This window comes from Pyrgilauda ruficollis, unplaced genomic scaffold, assembly GCF_017590135.1.
Source record: "Pyrgilauda ruficollis isolate IOZ18807 unplaced genomic scaffold, ASM1759013v1 scaffold295, whole genome shotgun sequence".
NCBI lineage: Eukaryota > Metazoa > Chordata > Aves > Passeriformes > Passeridae > Pyrgilauda > Pyrgilauda ruficollis.
In genome coordinates this window covers 60,942-72,972 of record NW_024524322.1, presented here as the reverse complement: position 1 = coordinate 72,972, position 12,031 = coordinate 60,942, and the positions used below count along the sequence as shown (strand labels likewise).

The 12,031-nt window shown below is 67.3% G+C and overlaps 1 protein-coding gene across 1 annotated transcript in view; it reads left to right on the top strand.

Annotated features, from left to right (window-relative positions):
- AGAP2 (ArfGAP with GTPase domain, ankyrin repeat and PH domain 2) overlaps window positions 1–12,031 on the top strand; it is a 15,390-nt gene that overhangs the window by 2,752 nt on the left and 607 nt on the right. Inside the window, exons 2-18 of the mRNA XM_041472633.1 lie at window positions 3,112–3,170; window positions 3,307–3,394; window positions 4,016–4,101; window positions 4,176–4,317; window positions 4,396–4,530; window positions 5,114–5,235; window positions 5,299–5,451; window positions 5,974–6,060; window positions 6,138–6,242; window positions 6,314–6,458; window positions 6,532–6,642; window positions 7,525–7,668; window positions 8,227–8,378; window positions 8,455–8,545; window positions 9,494–9,716; window positions 10,557–10,812; window positions 11,877–12,031. Coding sequence (XP_041328567.1) covers window positions 3,112–3,170; window positions 3,307–3,394; window positions 4,016–4,101; window positions 4,176–4,317; window positions 4,396–4,530; window positions 5,114–5,235; window positions 5,299–5,451; window positions 5,974–6,060; window positions 6,138–6,242; window positions 6,314–6,458; window positions 6,532–6,642; window positions 7,525–7,668; window positions 8,227–8,378; window positions 8,455–8,545; window positions 9,494–9,716; window positions 10,557–10,812; window positions 11,877–12,031 — 2,254 coding nt within the window. The remainder of the gene's footprint in view (window positions 1–3,111; window positions 3,171–3,306; window positions 3,395–4,015; window positions 4,102–4,175; window positions 4,318–4,395; window positions 4,531–5,113; window positions 5,236–5,298; window positions 5,452–5,973; window positions 6,061–6,137; window positions 6,243–6,313; window positions 6,459–6,531; window positions 6,643–7,524; window positions 7,669–8,226; window positions 8,379–8,454; window positions 8,546–9,493; window positions 9,717–10,556; window positions 10,813–11,876) is intronic.

Below are 12,031 nucleotides of genomic sequence, written 5' to 3'. Positions count from 1 at the left end.
TCCTCTCCCGCCCCCAAAAGCTCCCGACCCCTCCCCTGCCCCCCCAGCTCGGGGCGCGGGGGTTCCCCGCGATGCCCCCCGGCCGCTAACCCGGGGTGGGGGGCGAGGCGGGGGGGTGGCCCCGATCCCGGCGGCTGCCGGGGGGGTGGCTGTGTTTCGTGGGGGGGGCGGCGGCGGTTCCAACCCCTCCGGGGGCGGGCGAGCGGCGAAGGCTTCGGGGAGGCAGGGCCGGGGGTGGGACCGGAGCATCACCGGCACCGGCGGCCGCGGCGCCGCGCGGGGATCCAGGGGGGCCGGGGGGGCGCCCCGGGGGGGCCCTGCCCGCACCCATGAGCAGGACCACCGGCCTCCAGCGCAGGACCACCTACCTCATCTCGCTCACGCTGGTCAAGCTCGAGTCGGTGGGCGCCGCGGGGGAGGCGGAGGAGGCGGGGGGTGGCGATGGAGCTCCTGGCCCCGGGGGGGCTGCGGCTGCCCCCCGCACCCCCGAGCCCGGCCGAGCCCGGCGGCCCGAGCGGCTCTTCCAGCGGCAGGACGCGCTCCGGATAAGTACCCCAAACCCGACCCCCGTGGGGCCAAGGGCACCTTGGAGGGGCCGGGGGAGCGGGGTCTGGCCGCCCTGGACATCCCCCAGCCCGCCGCGACCCCCCGCCGCCCGCTGCTGAGCCAGGCCACCTGGGGGGGCCCCGAGGGCCCCCCAGAGGGAAGCAGGGCCCCCCCGCCGCCCCTGGACCACCCCACAGCCTCCCCGCACCCCTCGGCCGGCGCCCGCCGCCTCCGCCTGGCCGGTCCCAAACCCCCCAAAGCGGGGGGCGGCGGGGGGAGCCGCGGGACCCCCGAGCCCCGAGGGGGCAAAGCCCCCGGCAAAGCGGCCGGCAGCCGCCTCTCGTGGCCCGAGGGAGAGGGCAAGGGGCGCCCCAAGGCGGGGGGCAAGAGCGAGGGGCCCCCCCGGGCCCGGCTGTCCCCCAGCAAGGGCAAGAGCAAGACCCTGGACTACAGCGACCTGCAGCCGGGGGGTCTGGTGCCCGCCCCCGCCCCCGAGACCGGGCTCAAGCGGGGACGCGAGGGGGGTCGCGCCTCCACCCGCGACCGAAAGATGCTCAAGTTCATCAGCGGCATCTTCACCAAGAGCCCTGCGGCGACCCCCACCCACCCCGCGCCCCCCTGGTCTCCCCCCGGAGCCGACCCGGCCAGTGCCACCCCCCACAGTGAGTACCGGCCCGCGGGAGCCCGGGGGTCGCCCGGCCGCGGCTCGGTGTCCCCACTCCCCTCGGTGACCTGGGCCAGGTGTAGCGGTGCCCACTTTTGGCCGTGGTGTTGTGCCTCAGTTTCCCTGGTGGGCGGAGGAGGCGGCCGGACCCCCGGGGCTCCTGTGGGGCAGCGGGACCCATCTGCTCCCCGTGGCTGTGGGGTTCTCAGGGGGCTGTGGGGTATGGGAGGTTTGTGGGGTGGGGGCTGTGGGGTTCAGTGGGGCCACAGCGGTTCAGGGCTCTGTCGGCTCAGGGGGGCTGTGGGGTTCAGGGGTGTTCAGGGGGGCTGTGTTGTTCAGGGGGGCTGTGGGGTTCAGGGGGGCTGTGGGGTTCAGGGCTCTGTCGGCTCAGGGGGCTGTGACCCCCGGGCTGGGCCGGGCCGTGTTTGTGCCCTGGGGCCATGTGAGGTGCCCGATTCGGCGGGGTGCGGTGCTGGCTGTGGGGGGATCCCCATGGTGGGGATCCTGTGCCTCAGTTTCCCCACTGGGGGAACTCCACGGGAGTCAGGAGCGACCCCCCCCTCCGTCGTTCTGTCCCGCCATCCGTCCGTCTGTCCTCGCCTCCATCCGTGCGTCACACCCGTGCATCCTGTCCCCCATCTGTCCGGCCGCCGCGCGGCCCCCCCGTGTCCTTCTGTCCCCCCCCGGCATCCCCCTGTCTGCCTGCACGCACCTTGGCACCGCGGGGTGCGTGGGCAGCACCTGCAGGGCCGGGGGTGGCAGCTCGGTGACAATGTGAGGGGTGACAGGCAGCAGCGTTAACCCTTTCCCGGCTGGCGCGCGCGTGGCACGGACCAGGCTCCGTGTTGGTGGCGGAAAGTGAGGCACAGAAAGGGGGGCACCCTCTGGCTGTGTCCTGCCTCAGGTTCCCCCTTTGTGGTGCCACAGCTGCCCAGAGGGGCTGGGGATGCCAGGTAGGAGATGTGGGGGGCACGGGGCACGTCCTCGTGGCACGCCAGGTGCTTGTGCCACGCCGTGTCCTTGTGCCACATGCACTGCGCTCTGGTGCCACCACAGCCTCGTGCCCATCGTGTGCCACACTGTGTCCTCGTGTCATGTCCTGTCCTCATGCCACACCATGTCCTGGTGCCACACTGCATCCTCCTTGTGCCATGCCTTGTCCTTGTGCCACACCATGTCCTTGTGCCACGCTGCCACGCCATGTCCTGGTGTCCATTGTGTCCCTGTGCCACACCTTGTGCTCACCCCATGCTGCATCCTCAGGCCTGGGGCTGTCGTGCACCGCTGGCATCGTGTCCTGGTGCCCATTGTGTGCTGGAATCCATGGTGTCCTTGTGCCACCCCACATCCTCCTGCCATGCTGTGCCCTGGTGCCTGTTGTGTCCTCATGCCACATCCTTGTGCTACGCCGTGTCCCAGTGCCTGTCACGGCCTGGTGGCTCCCACTGTGTCCCCATGCCACACCATGTCCTGATGTCACTCTGTGCCCTCACGGCTGTCACATCCTGGGATCCGTTGTGTCCTCATGCCACACCACGTCCTCGTGCCACCCGGTGTCCTGGTGCCCGTCGTGGTTCCCATCGCGTCCCCGTGCCACGCCGTGCTCTCCATCCCCATGCCCACCGTGTCCCCGTGCCCTCTGCGTCCTCGTGCCTTGGCACACGACGCCTCGTGCTGCCACGTCCCCGTCCCTGCCACGTGGCATCTCCACGTCCTCCCGCCGCCCCCGCGGGCCCGGTGCCGTTGCTGGGTGACAGCTGGTGGCCGCCCACGCAGGAAGCGGCTGCTGCGCTGCGGGGTGGGGTGGGGGCCCCCCGGGACTGGGGCTCCTGGGGGTGCCAGGGGCTGCTGGGGGTTGCCTGGGTGTTCCTGGGCTCTGTCTCACCCTTCTCCCTCCGCAGAGGCCTTGGTGAACAGCCAGGAGTGGACCCTGGGCCGCTCTATCCCCGAGATCCGCCTGGTGGGTGATGTGTCCCTGTGTCCCCGTGTCCCCATGTCCCCATGTCCCTGTGTTCCCGTGTCCCCGTGTCCCCTGAAGACCATGTCCCCTGAAGACCGTGTCCCCAGCCATCCTGACATTCCCTCTGCCCACCCAGGGGGTCTTGGGCAGCAGCAAGAGTGGGAAGTCAGCGCTTGTCCATCGGTTCCTCACCGGCTCCTACGTGGGCTTGGAGCCTACCGAGAGTGAGTGATCATGGGGATGGACATGACCATGGGCATGGGATGGACGTGACCATGGGCATGGGATGGAAATGACAATGAGCATGGGATGGATGTGACCATGGGCATGGAATGGACGTGACCATGGGCCTGGAATGGATGTCACCATGAGCATGGGATGGACGTGACCATGGGCATGGGATGGAAATGACGATGAGCATGGGATGGACGTGACCATGGGCATGGAATGGACGTGACCATGGGCATGGAATGGATGTCACCATGAGCATGGGATGGACGTGACCATGGGCACAGGATGGTCATGATCATGGGCATGGGATGGATGTGACCATGGGCATGTCACAGGGATGGGTTCAGTGATGGAGTGTCCATGGGGATGGAGATGGAGGAGTGGACATATCCATGGAGCTGGGCATGGGATGGACATGTGGTGGGGATGAGCATGACCAGGGGATGGACATGGTCATGGAATGGGCAAGGTCATGGTGCTGGTCATGGCTGTGGGCCCTTTGGGGTCAAAGTGCTGCTCACACATGGTGCTGGTCATGGCCATGGGAGGTTCCATCCACGTGGGCAGAGCACACCTGCAGGGTCTGCCCCTTCCCCTCCCCTCCCCCGCTGCAGGTGGCCAGTTCAAGCGTGAGGTGACAGTTGATGGCCAGAGCCACCTCCTGCTCATCCGGGAGGAGGCCGGTGCTCCGGATGCACAGGTACGAGGGGACCGGGGCTCGGGGGGGCCACGCTGGCCAGAGCCGAGCCCTGACCCCCGCCCGTGGCCCCCCAGTTTGCCAGCTGGGCGGACGCCGTCATCTTCGTCTTCAGCCTGGAGAGCGAGAGCAGCTTCGAGGAGGTGGCGCAGCTGCACGCGCTGCTCAGCGACCTCCGCGGCACCAGCGACGTGGCCCTGGCGCTGGTGGGCACCCAGGGTGAGCTGGGGGGCACGGGGGGATCTGTGGGGGTGGGAGCAGCACGAGACACCCCCAGCTGAGCCCCTGACTCCCCAGACAAGATCAGCTCGTCCAGCCCGCGGGCGGTGGAGGACGCGCGCGCCCGGGCGCTCTGCGGGGACATGCGGCGCTGCCTCTACTACGAGACCTGCGCCACCTACGGCCTCAACGTGGACAGGGTCTTCACCGAGGGTGGGTGACCGTCCTCTGGGCGGTGGGAGGGGGCTGGTGATGAGGTGAGGTGGGGACAGTGACCAGCGTGTGATGGGGACCATGGCCAGGTGGGATGGGCGTAGTGACCTGGTCAGACAGGGGTGGTGGCCAGCGTGGGAGCACATCTGGGTCGAGGGGAGTGGTGGCCACAGGGTCATATCCAGGTGAGACAGGGACCGTGTCCAGGTGGGATGGGGACAGTATCCAGGTGGGATGGGCACAGTGTCCAGGTGGGATGAGGATGGGAACAGTGTCCAGTGAGATGGGGACTGTGTCCAGGTGGAATGGGGACGGCGTCCAGGTGGGATGGGGATAGGGCCCATGTCCAGGTAGGATGAGGATGGGAACAGTGTCCAGGTGAGATGGGGACAGTGTCCAGATGGAATGGGGATCATGTCCAGGTGGGATGGGGGCCATGTCCAGGTGGGATGGGAATCATGTCCAGGTGGGATGTGGACAGTATCCAGGTGGGATGAGGATGGGGCCCGTGTCCAGGTGTGGGTGTCCAGGCCGGTGCCTGGGCAGGTTGGGGTCTGTCCCTCCTGACTCAGGCTCCCTGCAGTGGCCCAGAAGGCCGTGGCGCTGAAGAAGCAGCAGCAGCTGATGGCGTCCTGCAAGTCCCTGCCCAGCTCCCCGAGCCACTCGGCCGCCTCCACCCCCGTGGGGGGCGTCCACCCCAGCCAGGTAACCCCCGGCCCCCCGCCCCAGCCCCCAGGGACTGCCCAGGCTGACCCCGTGTCCCCCCAGACCAGCAACGGTGGCCACACCAGCGACTACTCGTCCTCGCTGCCGTCCACGCCCAACGTGAGCCACCGGGAGCTGCGCAGCGAGACCCCGGCCCCGCTGGGCACGCCCAGCTCGCTGCACCGCGGGGCCAAGCGCCGCACCAGCCTCTTCGCCGTGAGTGCCCGGCCGGGGTGGCACCGGGGGCACGAGGCACCCTGGCACGGTGGTGGTGACACGGGGGGATGTGTTATCCAGAATGTCATCCTGATGGGGTGGTGGCAGCAAGGGACATATGGCAGCCCAGGTGTCCCCTGGCAGGGTGGTGACATTGAGGGGCACATGGCATCTCAGTTGTCCCCTTGGCATGGTGGTGGTGGCACAGAGGGACACGTGGGCATCTAGTGTGGGGATGGGGGACAGGCAGGGCACCCAGGGTGTCCCACCATGGGGCTTCTGATGTGTCCTCTAGCAGGGTGGAGGGGGACACATGGCATCCACAGTGCCCCTGTGACGTGGTGGTGGTGGCACTGAGGGACACATGGGCACCCAGGGTGTTCCCACCATGGAGCTGCAGTGGTGGGGTCTGTGGCACCCCAATGTCCCCACCACCAGGTTCCAGCAGTGGGGGACATGTGGGCACGCCAGTGTCCCCAGCTGTGCCACAAGTGCCATCCCGTCCCCGCCCTGTGCCCACAGACGCGCCGTGGCAGCGACTCTGAGAAGCGCAGCCTGGACAGCCGAGGCGAGGTGGCCGGCAGTGGCCGTGCCATCCCCATCAAGCAGGTGGGTGGTGGCAGTGCCAGGAGGCTGTGGCTGGGTCCCAGTGTCCCCTCTGTCCCCTCACTGCTCCCTGTCCCCAGAGCTTCCTGCTGAAGCGCAGCGGCAACTCCCTGAACAAGGAGTGGAAGAAGAAATACGTGACCCTGTCCAGCAACGGCCTCCTGTTCTACCACCCCAGCATCAACGTGAGTGTCCCCGTCCCCCTGCGGTCCCCAAAGCATGGGAGAGCCCGGTGTCACCCTCACTGTCCCCCCAGGACTACATCCACAGCACCCACGGCAAGGAGATGGACCTGCTCCGCACCACGGTCAAGGTGCCCGGGAAGCGCCCGCCGCGCGCCATCTCCGCCTGCGGCCCCTCGGCCAGCATCAACGGGCTGCTGCGGGACCCCGAGCCGGGCGGTGAGCGCCAGGGGCACCGGGGGGTGCGGGGACACCGCGGGGACCACTGTGACACCGGCCCTCCCCCTTGCAGGTGGTGTCCCCTCGGTGGGGCTGAGCCTGCCCCCTGAGCCAGGGCTGAAGGTGGTGGGCAAGGGGTCCCTGCAGCGCTGCGCCTCCGCCTCGGGCGCCAAGCTCGCCTCAGGTGAGTGACACCAGCACAGGCAGGGACGCGGCCACCTCCCGGGCCACCCACAGGGACGTCCCCATGGTGGCCTCACTGAGCATGGTGACTCCTGAGCAGCTCAGGGACCTGGTGGTCCTTGGTGGCCATGGTGGTTCTGGTGGCTCTGGAGGCCACAAGAACACTGGTGGTCCTGGTGAGCTCAGGGACCTGGTGGCCCTTTGGTGGTGCTGGTGACCACAATAACCCTGGTGGTCCTGGTGAGCTCAGGGACCTGGTGGTCCTTGGTGGCCATGGTGGTTCTGGTGGCTCTGGAGGCCACAAGAACACTGGTGGTCCTGGTGAGCTCAGGGACCTGGTGGCCCTTTGGTGGTGCTGGTGGCCACAGTGAAACTGCTGGCCCTGGTGAGCATGTGGACCTGGGAGTCCCAGAAGCCACAATGAACCTGGTGAGCCTGGTTAGCCCCGTGGTCCTGGTGACCTTCATGACAAGAGCCAAGAGTCTCTTGTGACCCTGGTGGCCCCAGGGATTTTGGTAAGACCAATGAACCTGGTGGCCTTGGGGCTGGGTCCTGATGATCCCAGTGAGATCAGTGACCCTGGTGAGCTCTGATGACCCCAGTATGCCCAGCACCTCTGGGGGACTTCTAACCCTGGTGACCCCAGTGAGTCCAGTGGCTTTGGTGGCCCAAGTGGACTTGGTGACCCTGATAGGCCTGACCTGGGTGGTTCTGATGGACTTGGTGACCCTGGTGGCCTCAGTGGTCCTGGTGAGCTCCCTGGTCTTCAGGAGCCTGGTGATCCCAGTGACCTCAGTGTCCCTGGTGTCCTTGGTGCCCCTGGTGACCCTGGTGCCCCCGGTGTCCCTGGTGCCCCCAGCGCCCCACGTGTGGTGTCTTGCAGAGTCCCCGTTGTCCTTCGAGGCCGTGTCCAGCCCCGGCAGCGCGAGGGACCCTCCGCCCTCACCGCTGGTGGACAGGAAGAAGCACCGGCGGAAGAAGCTGATGACGCCGTCCAAGACCGAGGGCTCGGGTGGGCAGGCAGAAGGTGGGTGGCACAGCCATGTGTCCCCAGCCCCAGTCACCCATGGCACTGTGGGGACAAGGCCACCATCCTCCACGGCAACGACGCCCCAGAATTCGGGGGGATCTGGGGTGATGCTGCCCCACACCCCCCGCCCATGCTCAGCCACGCTGTCCACGCATCCCCCTCGCTCTGCCACTGCCTGCCACCTTCTGCACCGTCCCCAGGGCTTCGTGGGCCCCCCTGACTCTGTCCCCGTTTCCTCTCTCTACTCCTGCTGCCCGGACCCTCCGCAGCCAAGCGCAAAATGTGGAAATTAAAAAGTTTTGGTAGTTTAAGAAATATTTATAAAACAGGTAACGTGGCGTGAGCGGTGCCTCCCGTGCATGTGGCTGTGCCCCCCTTGCCTGCTGCCAGCACACACCCCAGCAGGGGTGGGGACCACAGGGGAGGGGGGTTGGGCAGGATTTGGGTGCCAGGGGTGGATGTGGGGGGCTGGAGTGGGTGCTGGGCCAGTCCAGCCCGCCGTGGGTGTAGGACCCCCCATCCCACCGCCCCCCCCGGGGGTCTCTGGTCCCGCAGAGGAGGAGAACTTTGAGTTTCTGATCGTGTCAAGCACGGGGCAGACGTGGCACTTCGAGGCCGGCAGCTTCGAGGAGCGCGACGCGTGGGTGCAGGCCATCGAGAGCCAGATCCTGGCCAGCCTGCAGTGCTGCGAGAGCAGCAAGAACAAGGTGGGACCTTGGCAGGGGCTGGCAGGGTGCCCGTGCCACCCCGCTGCCCCTCTCACCCCCGCGTCCCTCCCTGCAGGCGCGCATGGACAGCCAGAGCGAGGCCGTGGCCATCCAGGCCATCCGCAACGCCCGCGGGAACTCGCTCTGCGTGGACTGCGGGGCACCCAGTGAGTCCCGGGGACACCGGGGACAGCGGGGGGCACGGGCGGGCAGGGGACAGGGGGGACATCCATTCATGGGACAGCAGGGGGCACGGGTGGGACATGGGACATGGGGGGACATTGGTTCATGGGACAATGGGGAACACGGGCGGGCATGGGACAGGGGGGGACATCAGTTCATGGGACAGCAGGGGGCACGGGTGGGACATGGGACGTTGGGGACATCAGTTCATGGGACAATGGGCAGCACAGGTGGGACATGGGATGGGGGGGACATCAGTTCATGGGACAACGGGGGGCATGGGTGGGCAGGGGCAGGGGGGGACATCCATTTGTGGGACAATGGGGAGCACGGGCGGGCATGGGACATGGGGGGACATCCATTCGTGGGACAGCGGTGCCACGGGCCCTGCAGAGCCCTGAATCCAGCTGGCGGTGCCACGGGGTGAGATTGTGCCACGGGCTGTGGGCCACCTGGCAACCCTGTGGGCCACCTGGTGCCACATGTGACATGATGCCGTGGGTCACATGATGTCCTGGGTCGTGTGTTGCCATGTGCCACGCGGTGCCATGGATCACACGATGGATGGCACAGGCCATGGGTCACACGATGGATGGCACAGGCCACACTGTGCCATGGGTCACACCATGCCAGGGTCACACAACGCCATAAGCCACACAATGCCATAGGACATGATGCCATGGGTGACAGGATGCCACGTGGTGCCATGAGTCACACCATGCCAGGGTCACACCATGCCACAAGCCACACAATGCCATAGGACACATCATGCCATGGGTGACACGACGCCACACGGAGCCATGAGCCACACCGTGCCGTGGCTCACCGCCAACACATGTCATGCCATGTGTCACACCGCATCCCACACCATGGGGACCCCGGGGGTGCCACAGCTCAGCCGGCACCCCAATCACGCCCCCCGTGCCCCACAGACCCCACGTGGGCCAGCCTGAACCTGGGCGCCCTGATCTGCATCGAGTGCTCAGGCATCCACCGCAACCTGGGCACGCACGTGTCGCGCGTGCGCTCGCTGGACCTGGACGATTGGCCGCGGGAGCTGACCCTGGTGCTCACGGCCATCGGCAACGCCACGGCCAACAGCATCTGGGAGCAGAACCCGCGCGGCCGCTGCAAGCCCACCCACGAGTCCTCCCGGTGCGTCACCCCCGCCCCGTGTGCCCCCCCATGTCACCCCTTGTCCCTGTGCCGCCGCATGGTCCTGTCCTGTGTGCCACCGTGATGGTGAGCTGGCATCCCTGGTGTCACTGGATGTGCCTGTCCTCTGTGCCACCGTGATGCCACCCTGCCATCCCTGATGCTGCCACGTGTCCCTGTCCCCTATGCCACCATGATGCCACCCTGCCATCCCTGATGCCACCACATGTCCCTGTCCTCTGTGCCACTGTGATGACACCCAGCCATCCCTGATACCACCACAAGTTTCTGTCCCCTATGCCCCCGTGATGCCACCCTTACCTCCCTGATGCCCTGTGTCCCCACCCCGTGTGTCACTCTTGTGCCATCCCATGGACTCTGATGCCCCTTCTCCTCACATCATTGCGGTGCCACCCCACGCCCCCAATGCCCCCATGTCCCCACCCCCCTGTCCCTTGTGACCCCAAGATCCAGCGATGCCACACTGACACCCCTGCACTTCCTGACACCCCTGTGTGGCACCTCCCGTGCCACCCTGCTGCCACCCTCTGTCCCTGGCCCTCACGTGTCCCCCCGTTTTCACTCTCCCTGTCCCTCGATGCCACTATGCACACCTGCCACCTTTGTGTCCCCACTGCCACACCCTTGTGTCCTCCCATCACAGCCATACCCCATGCCCAGAAGGAGCAGGAATTGCATCTCTGCATCCCCGTGGTGCCACCCTGCCATCCCTAACACCCGTGTGCCCGTGTCCCCATGCCCTGGGAGGAGCAGGAATTGCATCTCTGCATCCCCGTGGTGCCACTTTGCTGTCCCTAACACCCGTGTCCCCGTGCCCAGGGAGGAGAGGGAGTCGTGGATCCGTGCCAAGTACGAGCAGCGGCTGTTCCTGGCGCCGCTGCCCGCGGCCGAGGCGCCGCTGGCCGAGCGGCTGCTGGGGGCCGTGGGCCAGCAGGACTTGCCTGCCGTGCTGCTGCTGCTGGCCCACAGCCACAAGGAGCAGCTCAACGTGCCCACGGCCGACGCGGAGCGGCGCACGGCGCTGCACCTGGCCTGCGACACCGCCCAGGTGGTGGTCACCCAGCTGCTGGTGTGGGTACGTGGGGCACGGCTGGGTGGGCAGCGCGTTGGGCGGGGGGAGTGGTGGGGTCTTGGGGGGGATTTGGGGGATGTGGGGTTGTGGTGGGTGCTGTGGTACGGCCATGAGGGGGATGACATGGCTCTGGGGACCGTGACATGGGTGTGTGACACGATGCCATGTGTGGCATGCCACATGTGTGGGGGATGTGGTGGGGTTGTGGGGACCGTGGGATGGTCATCAGGGCCATGGTATGGTCTTGAGGGATGTGATGTGGTCATGGGGACCGTGGGGTGGTCATGTGGGACAGGGTGTGGTCTTCAGGGCTGGGGTGTGGTCATGGGGACCATGGGGTGATCATGGGGATGTGGGGTGGTCATGGGGACAATGGGGTGGTCATTGGTGGTGTGGTGTGGCCTGGAGGGATGGGGGGTGGCCTTGGGAACTGTGGCATGGCCAGAGCACAGATGGCAGGGTCATGGGGGACATGGGGTGGTCATGGGGGACATGGGGTGGTCATGGGGGACATGGGGTGGTCATGGGGGACATGGGGTGGTGATGGGAATGTGATGTGGTCATGGGGGCATGGGGAGGTCTTGAGGGATGTGATGTGGTCATGGGGACATGGGGTGGTCTTGGGGACATGGGGTGGTCATTGGGGTTGTGGTGTGGCCCTGAGCGATGGGGGGTGGTCTTGGGAACTGTGGCATTGCCGGGAGGCGAGTGACACAGCCATGAGGAGCATGGGGTGGCTTTGGGGGACGTGGTGTGGTCATGGGGGACAGGGTGTGGTCTTGGGGACCATGAGGTGGTCACCAGGGGCATGGTATGGTCTTGAGGGATGTGATGTGGCCATGAGGACCATGGGGTGGCTTTGGGGGACACGCTGTGGTCATGGGGGACGTGGTGCACTCTTGGGGACAATAGCATGACCATGGGGGACACGAAGCGCCCATGGCAATCCTGCGATGTGCCAAGACACCCTGGGGGGACACGGGGGGTGTGACCCATCCCTGAGGGACACCCCACGGCCTCTGGGGACGCGCGGTGGCCCCGCGGGTGACGCGCGGCTGTGCCCGCAGTACGGGGCCGACGTGCGGGCCCGGGACGGTCACGGTCGCACGGCGCTGTTCTACGCCCGCCGCGCCGGCAGCCGCGAGTGCGCCGACATCCTGCTGCAGCACGGCTGCCCCGGCGAGGGGCCCGGCAGCCCCCCGACCCCCGGCAGCCCCCCGAC